At 37.6% G+C, this 11356-nt stretch overlaps 1 protein-coding gene across 2 annotated transcripts; it reads left to right on the top strand.

The window, feature by feature from the left end:
* The first annotated feature begins 8796 nt into the window (after positions 1-8796).
* Positions 8797-10176, top strand: LOC104077498 (chromosome unknown open reading frame, human C5orf30). 2 transcript variants are annotated; one of them, XM_009578761.1, is made up of 2 exons: positions 8797-9294; positions 9937-10176. In XM_009578761.1, exons 1-2 carry the CDS (start codon positions 8817-8819, stop codon positions 9951-9953), a joined length of 495 nt encoding a protein of 164 aa, XP_009577056.1. In that variant the 5' UTR covers positions 8797-8816; the 3' UTR covers positions 9954-10176. The 2 variants fall into 2 exon arrangements, with proteins under 2 accessions (XP_009577056.1, XP_009577055.1); XM_009578760.1 differs by lacking the exon at positions 9937-10176 and having other exon boundaries at positions 8797-9440.
* The last annotated feature ends 1180 nt before the right edge of the window (positions 10177-11356 follow it).

Raw genomic sequence — 11356 nt, 5'->3', positions numbered from 1 at the left:
GGCCGCGGGCGGCGGCGCCTAAGACGGGCTTTGCCCCCGCAGCGCGGAGGTCCTGGCGCATATCCCCGCCTGTCTCTTCGGTGAGCCGAGCGGTGGGCCCCGCGCTCCTAGCCCTCGGCTTCTTCGCTTTCCCCAGCAGCAGCTGGTGAATGCGGTGGAGCTAAGGAGGCAGTGAGGAGCACCGCAGAGCGTTGGTGGAGCTGTCCGAGGGTGTGTCGGTCCCGGTGCCCGCGTGCGGAAGGAAGCCTAGGGAATTGTCATGTAGGGCCTGAAGCCTGCAGTGAGGTTTAGTCAAGTGCGCTTTCGGTGCCAGCTGCTACTAACAGTGTAAACGGTGGAAAAGCCAGAGTTCACCTGTTAGCAGCTGTATCTGTTCATAACCGTTTATAGCTCTCTTCAGTTGTAACTTATAACCACCAGCAGTCCCCATACCATTCTTAATACTCTTAGGCAAGTGCTAAACCTGAATATGACCTTAGTATTCAGTCTGATAATAACAAAGTGCCTTAGTGCCCAGTTTTCTATGGGTAACTTTATATTTCTCTGTAATAAATCTTGCTTAGTGAAGAGTAGATGGAGGCTCAAAGCTCTGTTTAAGTGATTGTACTGTCCACGATACTCATTGACTGCATTTGTGCACTCTAGCGTGCATTAAAGTGTTACTTTACAGAGTATGAAGCTTCCTAAGCTGCTTTGGTTTATTGGAGGCGTGTTTTGCCAATTCTGTCTCTGCATATTAAGATATTGGGCGAGTGTCTCTGAACAGTTGAGGTGCTGTTTTGAGTGGTCTACAGATATATAGGAAAATAGTCTCAGGTCTTAATTTCTTTATATGTAAGTTATTTATATGCTATTTTACACAGCGGTTTTAGCTGGCATAAATGAGTGTGTATGTACCTATTATAAAGAAAATAGTGAGTGACGTGCATTAGGAGGTGTTTGAACATATCTTTGCTTGTTAGTGTGCTCTCTAGAGTGGTGCAGTATGACACTGTACATACATGCATGTATGCTTGCATAGCTGCGTGTGGAAATGAATTGATGGCTGAAGCCTGCAGTTACACAGATCTCAGTGGGAGCGATGGAGAGGGTCTGTGATGGGGAGAAGGACTTGCTGCTTTTACCAGTAGTTGGCTGACTTCTGACAAGGCTCATCCTGAATACAGTAAGAGTTCTTGGAGCATTTCCAGGAGGGGTGTAGGGAGGACTGGGGAACCAATGCTTTGTTTTGCCATGAGGAGTAGAAGTGTGCAGCACTGATTCTCCTTCCTTACTTTTTCCTAGTCATGTCCCTTACTGAAAGCTTCTCCTCCCACCACCCTGCAGCTGTTGGTGTATTTTGAACCATATTCTGTTTTATGTGGTTTGCCTGCTTTATTTTTACTTTTATTTTTTCCCTCGAGGAAGAGCGCTTATTAGAATAGTGAAGATGGAGGAGGGTGGTTCTCACAGTGACTTTGAAAGGGTGGGAAGTGAGGCAGTGGCAGTGCGATCACTGAAATTAAGTTCTTGCGTAACAGTACCGACATTGTAGCATGGCTTTCTTCATAATCTCTGCTTTGACCAGCCTTATGCTGCTGGCTTGGCCACCGGCTTTGCATAATCATATGCAAATATTGTATGTTATGATAAATTCAGATGAACTGAGTATTCCAGGTCAAAATTTTCTGTTCGCAGTAGTTGTAAGTTTAATACAAATTTACAGTGCCTGCATGTGTTGTTGAGCTTTTATTAGTTTTTATTCCATACTTGCATTACATTTAAACACTTGTTTTTAGGTAGCATTTAAGTATGGGAAGGAGCATTTGAGAAGGAGGCAGAGAACAAAACTTTAAAGCCATTATATACCTAACTCTAGTAAGCTTGAGGAAGTGACCTTTAGCAATGTGGATGGTCTAAGTGAATGAGACGCCTTTCCAACAAACACCTAAATATCTGCTGCAGATTGCATGAAGTTAAGACAAAGAACTAGTCACTTTAAAGTGCTTCAGTTAAAAAACAAACCAAAAAACTCTAAATTGCATTGATTAAACATATTTTTCCTGATATGTTTGAGTAGGTCTTATTTTTAAGTAGTATCTTTCTTTGAATAGCTGTTCCTAGTCAAAGGCTGAATATAATACTGGTTTTGTTTAGGTTGATAGTTTCAAAATAATATCTGCAGAGCTGTATTTTCAGATGTGGCAAAATAGGATACTACCAAACATGTATTTCTTGTCTGACATGAAAGCAATGGAGACCCTTATTCCCATTAGCATTTTGTTTTTTAAAGACAAAAATCAGTATTTATTCAGTGAAATCTGTAATACTTTAAAAACTCTGCTTTTTTTCTCCCATCTATCTTTATTATTTTAAAAAGGCAATTTAATTTTTGTTGACAAGTCAGGTTGTGGTATGTTTTTTTGTTGTTTTTTTCCAAGTGGGCTAACCTGAAACTGGAGAGAACTTTGAAAATGAAACTTAGATTTTGGTTGGTGAGATGAAAATCAAAAATACAGAGAAATAAAATACAGTTATGAAGAAAACATATTTTTAACTTACTAACCCACTAAAGAATAAAAATGATTTGTTTTACAATATGCATCAGCTTTTTTACATGTGTCTCACTGTTTTATATTTTGATGAGTGATGATAGTAAACAGCTATCTTTATGCTGGCCAGGAGCATCAACTTACTGATGGAGTAGGGGGGAGGCATTCGTCTGTGATTCCATACAGCAAGGAAGTCGCATTGTTTATTTAAAGGACTCCAAATATTTTGGAAAAGTTACCCTCTGTTAAACACTTCCATCTAATATTGCTTGGCAAAGAGAGGTTAGAAGTTAAATGGCCTTCTTTCCCACCATTTTCTTTTTACTTTCCCTTCTTGCTAAGTCTGCTCATACAAAATTCATTAGCCTGGACCGACTCCTGAAATTCCATCTGTCTCTTTTCTGTGTAAATTGTATGCTCTGTCACGCTGATCTGGTCTGAGCTAGTCTCTGGAGTTGCCACTTGTATTTCCTCAGTAATTCATTTGTCATCCTCTTCATTTTTAAAAGGTAATTTCCTGGATCATAATTGTTTTCTGTTTAAAGCTGCATTAATAACAAGAATTAATAACAAGAATAACAATCTGGTTAAATAGGTTTTGCTTCTTGCAGTAGGAACATATTACTAGAAATTGATTTAACCTTTTGCAAAACATTTAATAATTCCTTGTGGTATTTATTGTCCAGTATACTGGATTGCTGAGGGGCTTAATGCTTCACCCGTTGACAAGAACCTTCCGCCCCAACTATTCTGTAGTTATCATTTTTACTGGTTGTTTTGTGGACTGTTGTTTTGCATCACATCCTAAAGTTACTGCACTGGCCTTATTAATTCAGTAATATCCATTCATCTGTTTTCTTAAGGCTTGCAGGATCATAACATAGGCTTTGTGCATAATTTCATTTTCTTGCATTTAATTTTGAGAAAAAATCTGTGTTAAACTTTGTTCTTACTCAAGCTGAATGTTGTCTCATGTGATGCAACAATTTAATATTACCTCCATTCGCTTTTTCTTTAGCATAGAGTAGTTTGGAATTTCTCCTAAGGAACAGCAAGAGTTGGTGAAAAATGTGTATAGTTTATTGATACCTTTCATGAGCTTGTTCTCTGTAATTTGGTTTTTTTTACCCCCCTTTCCTGTCTCTACAAACATGGTATCAGTCTGTAAAACACAACTATTCTAGAGGCTCTTCAAGAGCACGGTGAAGCCACATTAGTCTAAGTCCCTTCAGCTGGAGGTAAAGAGAATGGCTAAAGACAACCATCTGGCTTTGGCAGTACATGCAGCAGTATCATCAGCTTGTAGTGGAAGAACCTACAAGCTGCATACATCTCAAAGTCTATGGCCTGGCTGCCCCAGCTCTAGAAAAAGAAATGTGGCACCTTTCTGGATACTCTTTCATAGCTGAATTTTAGCTTGCTTTTTCCTTTCAACTAAATATATCGCTTGTTTTAGTTGCAGATTGGAAATAATTATTTCCAGAAAACTTCACTCTACAAGTACATAATTGCATCAGCATATTTCAGTGATAGAGAAACAAGATGGGATTTCCAAGAGCACATACTATATGTATGTAAATTTTTCTTTTCAGACTGCAAGGGGAAGGATGTAAACTTTATTCTTCACCTTCACAAACAGAGACAATTGAAATAATTAAAAATGTGTGCTGGCTTCACATGTGCTGGGTGACTTTACTTACTCCTGATATTTGATAGACAAACATTGTATCTTTTAAGTGCATTGTATATGTTAAGTAATGGCAGCGCAGACAAGGGGAAGTATCAAAACTGGCTTGATATCTCTATCCAGTATGTTTGACTCTTCTACAGAGTTGGTATCACTGAGTCTATTGCTGTCTTTCCATTCTGCCAACTGCTTATTGCAATTATGAGCATTGTATCAAGGAGGCAGATCTTTGTGATTCTTAACAAATGGTACTACATGCAGGCTTGGCATCTGGGAAAAAAAAGAAGAATCTCTTCTTAAAAAAAAAAAAAAAAAATCAGTAGTTGGATGGATAGGAATTTAATGCTTATCCTAAAAAAAGGCATCTTCTCAAATCAATTCATATTCTAGTTGAGAAGTAACAATGGAAATACCAATTTACAGAAAACCAGTTCTTTTGCTGAGAGCAACTTACTGTGGTGGTTTCAAAATAATGCAGACTTTTTACAAAGCAAAGGAGTGTCAGGGGAAACCCCTCTTCATCTTTCTTTGTCATCTTTAAATATTGATTAATTAAAGTTGATACTTTTTGAGTCATTTACATTTCTCTCCTCAGAAAGACAGTAAGTAATACATTTAACAAAAAAAAAAAACAACAAATGATCGGAAAAAAAAAACCCCAAGCAAAACATGTCATTGGGTGCAGTAAGAGCGCATGGCGAGAGGTCATTCAAGCAACAAACGATTTACAGTGTGTATGTTAGCATAGTGTGATGTTAGACATTAGTGTGTCATACATGTGTGTTTTTCATTCGTTCCATGCTAATCTTTGAAAGATATCTGACACCTTTTTGAAAGATTCAGTAATTGGAAAGCCTTTATATTCACCAAATGTGAAGGTTTTGATGTTTTTACCTTCAAAGACCTATCCCAAGCATGTTAATGTATTCTTTGAGGCAATACAAAGATTTATAGTACTCAACGTAGTATTTCTATTCATTATTCTTTTTCTCTGTGTTTTAGACAGTTTCCTCAATATTTAGCTGGATTGGGTCAGATTAATTTATATGCAGAGCCTGCTTTATAATATAAAGAGAATTGATAAAATCTTGTAAAATCTTAATGAAGTGAACTGTATTCTGGAAGCACTTCCAGTGTGTATTGGTCAAGTGAATCCTCTTGGTAACTGTTATTTTCAGTTATTTTCCGTACTTTTAAAATATGTGAAGCAGCAGCAGCAAAGAAGAGCCTATGGCATCTTGTTCCTCTTGTCCTTGTTTCGATTCTAAAGTAAATCTTTAATTATAAATTGTCTTGAATTGGCATCACTCTGTTTGATTCTCTTTGAGAATCAAGAAGACAAGGCAGCTGTGATCTGAAGTAACACTCTTTTTAAATTGAAGTACTGGGTTTTTTTAGTATTATAATTGATGCTGAGAATTACTGATGAGCTTACTCCACTGCACAGCAATGATCCTAATAGTAGTCATCTTATGCCTTAAAACCACGAAATGGCCTAAAAATGCAGTCTAAAAATTTTAAGTATGTATTTGTAGGTAATGGTATCTACATTCACAGATACTGTGAATCTCTCAAATGATTTTCTTTTATATAAGTCTTCTAAATAATGTTTCTCTATCTTTTTTTTACCAGATAAGGAGACAAAGCATGTTGAAGCCATATGGCAGCTTGAGTAACTCACATTAAAAGTCTTGGGAAGAACAGCTGAACACACACATGCTGAGTTTTGGACCTCTGCCTGTGGAGCTGGCCAGTCATTCCTCTCACCAGCTAGCAGTGCTGTTCCCTTGAGCTTCTGATGTTTATGGCACCAGCTTCTGATGCTACTGTTGCTTTCGAGTGTCTGACAGATTTCTTGTTTTTAGAGCTGTTCTTTGCACTGGAGCACAGAAATGGAAGTTCTGCAGCTTCAGGCTGAAGTTCTAGGCTGGAGCTTGCTGACTTGAAGGCTTTTCTGCTCTGATTTTTCTTTGTATTGTTTTTGGCCAGTGAGGGGTAATTGTTCGGTAGTGAACTCCTGCCTCCTTCCCTCCTGCTTGTAGTTATTCTTCAAAGTTGATTGCTTTTTGTTACCAGGGCACACACCCATGTTTCAAACAGAAGCAAATTAATTTTAAAAGCTGTGTTCTGAGAAGAAGCTTTGTGTTGCTTTGAAGTTCTCAAGGCTTTTTTAACTCAAAAAGTGCATGAAGACATCTATTCTTCCCTTCCTTTCCTTAGGGCACGTATTGCTGTGGCAAGTGCTTGTTGGTTTTGGGTTTTTTTGTTGTTGTTGTTGCTGCTGTTTATATGTGACTAGATAATATGATTAATTTCTAACTGTGCTGTATGAGTATTTTATTTATATTTTTCCTAGCATCATTTCAGCTTTTTAACAGAATGGGTTTGGTCTTTCTAGAAGATTACTGGAAAGATTTCTGAACTGCAGGGTAAAAATCAGGAATTAAAAGAACCGGAACAGTTAAATATTTAGGTTTCTTGGCTAAAAGCACAGGGTAGCCAAAAGTTTTAATGCAAAATTTTTCTGTGCTATGCCTCCAGTAACCATGGGTCCTGATGGTGCAGGAACTATAATTTCTACTTAAGGAATTGTCATTAATATCTTTAACTCAGTGGCTGAAACTTCACTGTATTTATTGTCTTACTGCTAGATATGGTGCTAAAGTAGGAAACACCTGCTTCTACTATTCTGAAAGTTTCAACTGACTCCGTAAATATGTTTCAAAGTCAATTAAATATAACGGGCAACATTCCTGAGTTTTATGTGAATGTTTTTTTCAGTGACAAATTTTGGTGTTTGGTTTCCTTCAGTATTTTAATTCTTTATTTAGCTTTTGTTGTGTTACCTGTATTGTTAAATTCAAAATGCTTAAAAGCTGACTGGATGAAGTGTATCCGTGTATCTGTAAAAGCGATGCTACATAAAACTGGTGATGAAGAATCCTAAGTAGACCATTATTATGAGAATTGAAAAAGGACATTTAAGACTAAAGGAACATTAGTAATAGTCTCTCCATAATAGAAGATGGTCAATGGCAAATAAAATCCTCTTCAGCAAAACTGTGGGGATTTTGTTTACTCCTAGTTTATTGGCATAGGACAGGAGCAGCAGGTTGATTTGAGATTAAGCAGGGAAGCAGTGGTGGGAACATTACTCAAACTGCTCCTTTGCAGTCCCTGAGCAGAAACAAGGTAGGCTTAAATTTTGCATGAGGCTAGATCATTTTCTTTTGCAAGTGAGATTTGCTTCCCCTCTTGTTTTAAGGCAAATGAATAGAGATTGATCTTGATGGGATTTTTGGGGGTGTCTGATTGCAGAAGTTTGAATAAAGCATTGAAAGGGAGGGAGTGTTTTCCTTCCCTTGCTTGTTGCATCTTTGCTGCTCAGCCTATGTCCTGCTAAGCCTCAGAATGGCAGCAAGTAGCACCTTTAGAAGTTTGCAAACTGATAATAGCATGTTTTAAGTGAGTCTCATTTGTGAAACATTATTGAGCTTTTGAATGTGGTTTACGATGAAATTCAGAATTGTGTTTCTGCTTGACACTTGGATACGAACTTTCCTTTCTTCTTTGAGTCTCGTTGCCTTTAAACATTACAAAGCTATGCTGAATTTTTTGTGAACTATATTGGCTAGAGAGTCACTAGCTACTGTTTAGAGCAGAGGTGAGGCTGACAATGAAGGAAGCATGGATTTGAAAACAAATGTGACCTTTCTATTTTGTGAAGTAACTGTGTTACTGAGGTGGTGTAGATGATGCTGAAAACAAAGAAAAGAAAAGAATTAAGCCTTCTCCATGTTCTAGCATCCACTGATGTATATTTGCTGGGATATTGACCTTACCTTTCCGTGTTAGAGATGGTAATGGCTTATGGCAGACAGCTGTATCTGTAAAGGCACCAAACTGTATATTTGGAATAATTGTGAGGGAAGAAAGATCAGGGCAAAATAGTCTGTTTCCAAAAGAAACAGAAAAACAAATAAATACCATAGAATTCAGAATATTGGTTATTCTTAAGATGCTTTTAAGAATCTTATGCTATATTCATTAAATGCTAGTATACTGTTTCCTTTGTTAGAAATACATTAGAATAAAATCATGCGAGTTTGTTTGGTTGATTGTGAATAAGATGATAAGGTTTTTTGGCAGAGGAGGATTGTTGATGACCTATAAAGACAGCTGTTGAACAGCCAGGATGCCATTCTTTGAATCTAAAGCAAGCTGTCTTCACATCTGGAAGAGGGAAGCATTGCAGTACCCTCAGTAGATCAGGTCTGGTCCGTGGTCGTGCCTGACTAGGGTAGTAGCTGTTAGACACATTTTTTAAAAAATTTTTTTGCTGACATTATTGTAAATAGAAAAAATACACAGCTGAATATGGGACAAGTTGCTGTGGATGTGCTAATGGATGTAGATGGCCTCAGAGGCAAGGGGCTGTAAGGAATCAAATGGACTAGAAGGATAAAAAAATGGACTGGAAAGATGCTTCTTTTTTGTATAGTACTACTGCCATCCTCTCTCAGTTCCTCGTGTTGCATAAAGGCTCTATTTCTGACCAAGCTCTGTTTTGTTTTTAGGAGGATAGCATTGTGTTTAAAATGGAAGTTGACATAAATGGAGAGTCCAGAACTACCCTGTCCACCCTCCCTGTGCCCCTTGCAGAGGTGAGTTCTGCAGGCAGGATGGAAGCAGAGAAGCCCCGCTGTTCCAGTACCCCCTGCTCACCAATGCGACGGACGGTTGCGGGATATCAGATTCTTCACATGGATTCTAACTACCTGGTTGGCTTCACAACTGGAGAGGAGCTGCTAAAATTAGCCCAGAAGTGTACAGGAAGTGAAGAAAATAAAGGGGAGTCTGGGCCGAACTTGCGCTCCAAACAGCTTGATTCAGGACTTACACGTTCCTCCCGTTTGTACAAAACTAGAAGTAGGTACTACCAGCCATATGAGATCCCAGCAGTAAATGGAAGGAGGAGGAGGCGGATGCCCAGCTCAGGGGATAAATGCACTAAGGCTTTACCATATGAACCTTACAAGGCACTTCATGGTCCTCTGCCTCTTTGCCTTTTAAAAAGTAAAAGGGCTCATTCGAAATCCCTCGACTACCTCAATTTAGACAAAATGAGCATTAAGGAACCTGCTGACACAGAAGTGCTGCAATACCAGCTCCAACACCTTACCCTTAGAGGGGACCGTATGTTTGCAAGAAATAACACATGAGCTATCATCTCGAATTTGGAACCAATTTCTGATTATTTCTCTGTTGCTGCAAAAATCCACTGTTGTACTGTGTACATGACTGCCCACATCGTAGGTGGTTGTGTCAGCTAAATGTTATCAGAAAGTAATTTATTTGAAAAGAATCTTGGCAATACAATGTGTTACAAATACTCAGAGGGAGAAATCTTTCCTGAGCAAGCAGCTTCTGATGCAAATTTGACTGCAACTGGTGGATATTTCTTTGGACACCTCATAACAAGAAAAAAAAAAAAAGCTTTTGGTTTTTTGGTTTGGGATTTTTTTTTTGGTACAGTTAATCTAGTATATACAGTAATTTAACACTGAAAAATTGGTGATGTCTGCTTGGTTTTTGCTAATTTTGGCTTGATGTTAGAAACTTCTCTTGCATAAGTACTCAAGTTCAGGAGGTTTTTTGGTTTTACTTTTTGTTCCTGTATTCTACCATAGGATGTATGGGTTGGGTTTTTTTTTACATCAGGGAGAGGAAAGTGAGCTTGGCTAAATTGGATCACTTGCTATTTAAACAATCCAGTTCAAACATTTGCAAACTGCATTTGCACTGGTGATGAGGGTGAGATTCACTCATAAAACAAACCTTTGTTACTTGAATCCTATTAAATAATTTTTTAATTTCTGCATGGAAGTAATTGCTTTGCCTCCTCAGTTCTATAACACTTGTTCAAGATAAGTATTTGAGTTATTACAAATAAATCTTTTGGGGAGTGAAGATTTTTTTTTTGTTAGTGGGATTTATTTTTTGCATTGTCTTGACATACAAACAAGGATTCACTTCAGATTCCAGTAAATACACTGGAATGTCTGCATTGGTATGTCACTAGTGTTTTTTATTTTAATTCCTGATTCCTGTGTCATGTATAGTAACAGAAGGTGTGAAATAACTTCAGCATTGCTTTGGAAATTCAGTTGATTTGAAGCACTGAACACTTGAGATCTGGAAGGCTGATTTTTTTGATGGAGTGCAAGTGAAGTGTTTCTGTATCAGCATTGAAGAGATGACCCTGGATTATTCAACAAAGTAGATTGACTACACTGGCTTACTTTGTTACTTAAGAATTTTTTATCCAAACATAATATCAATTGCAGTTATGACACCTCTATTCCTAGGTGTATTTAAAACATTTCAGTAACTTATGTTTAAAAATGAAAAACAGTTTTCAGACTTTTTTTTTAGGTGCAATCTTTTACTGAAGCAGTGTGCAACTTCGTTTTGGCTGATGACCTCTGCGGAAGAAGTTAAAATAAGATCACATTGTTTTGAACCATAAATTATTTCATCAGTTGTTTCTTAATTCTGGTAGAATTAAGGGGTTTTTTTTGTTTGTTTGTTTATCATTGAAAATGAGTAGAAAGCACTAGTTAGTGCATGCGCTGTGGAAAATGAAGAGTACTCATTCTGTCATTTTCTCCACAGTTGTAAATGAAGGCAGCCCAGTAGTCTGCATTTTGCTGGTTTGGTAATCTTTTTTTAGGTTTATTAGAATCTTTGCAACAAACTGATGTGTATTTTTAGAAGTTAACTACACCTGTGTAAATTTAATGTATTGAACAATGATCTTGGAAGTAAAATCTTCCTGTATACTCTTTAGTTTGAAAAACAGAATATGGTCAGATGCCAAAGAGATGGGGGTTTTGTTTAAGGAATAACACCACTTTATTGAAATACCCTATGAAACTGTATTTCTGGCTGAAAAATAAAAAGGGTGGTATAAACACCTATTGTTGTGGAGTCTTTTGCTGTGTAGGAGAAAGAGGACATTTAAAAAAATACGACTTTAGACTAGGGATCATTTAAAAACAACTTCAAAGCAGGGATCTTGGACTTCTGTGAAATAGGTGCTTAGGATTGCTACTATGTTTCAGGAAATGGACCGTGC

This window comes from Fulmarus glacialis, unplaced genomic scaffold (assembly GCF_000690835.1).
Source record: "Fulmarus glacialis isolate BGI_N327 unplaced genomic scaffold, ASM69083v1 scaffold9145, whole genome shotgun sequence".
Taxonomy (NCBI): Eukaryota; Metazoa; Chordata; class Aves; order Procellariiformes; family Procellariidae; genus Fulmarus; species Fulmarus glacialis.
This window is presented reverse-complemented; position numbering and strand designations above follow the sequence as displayed.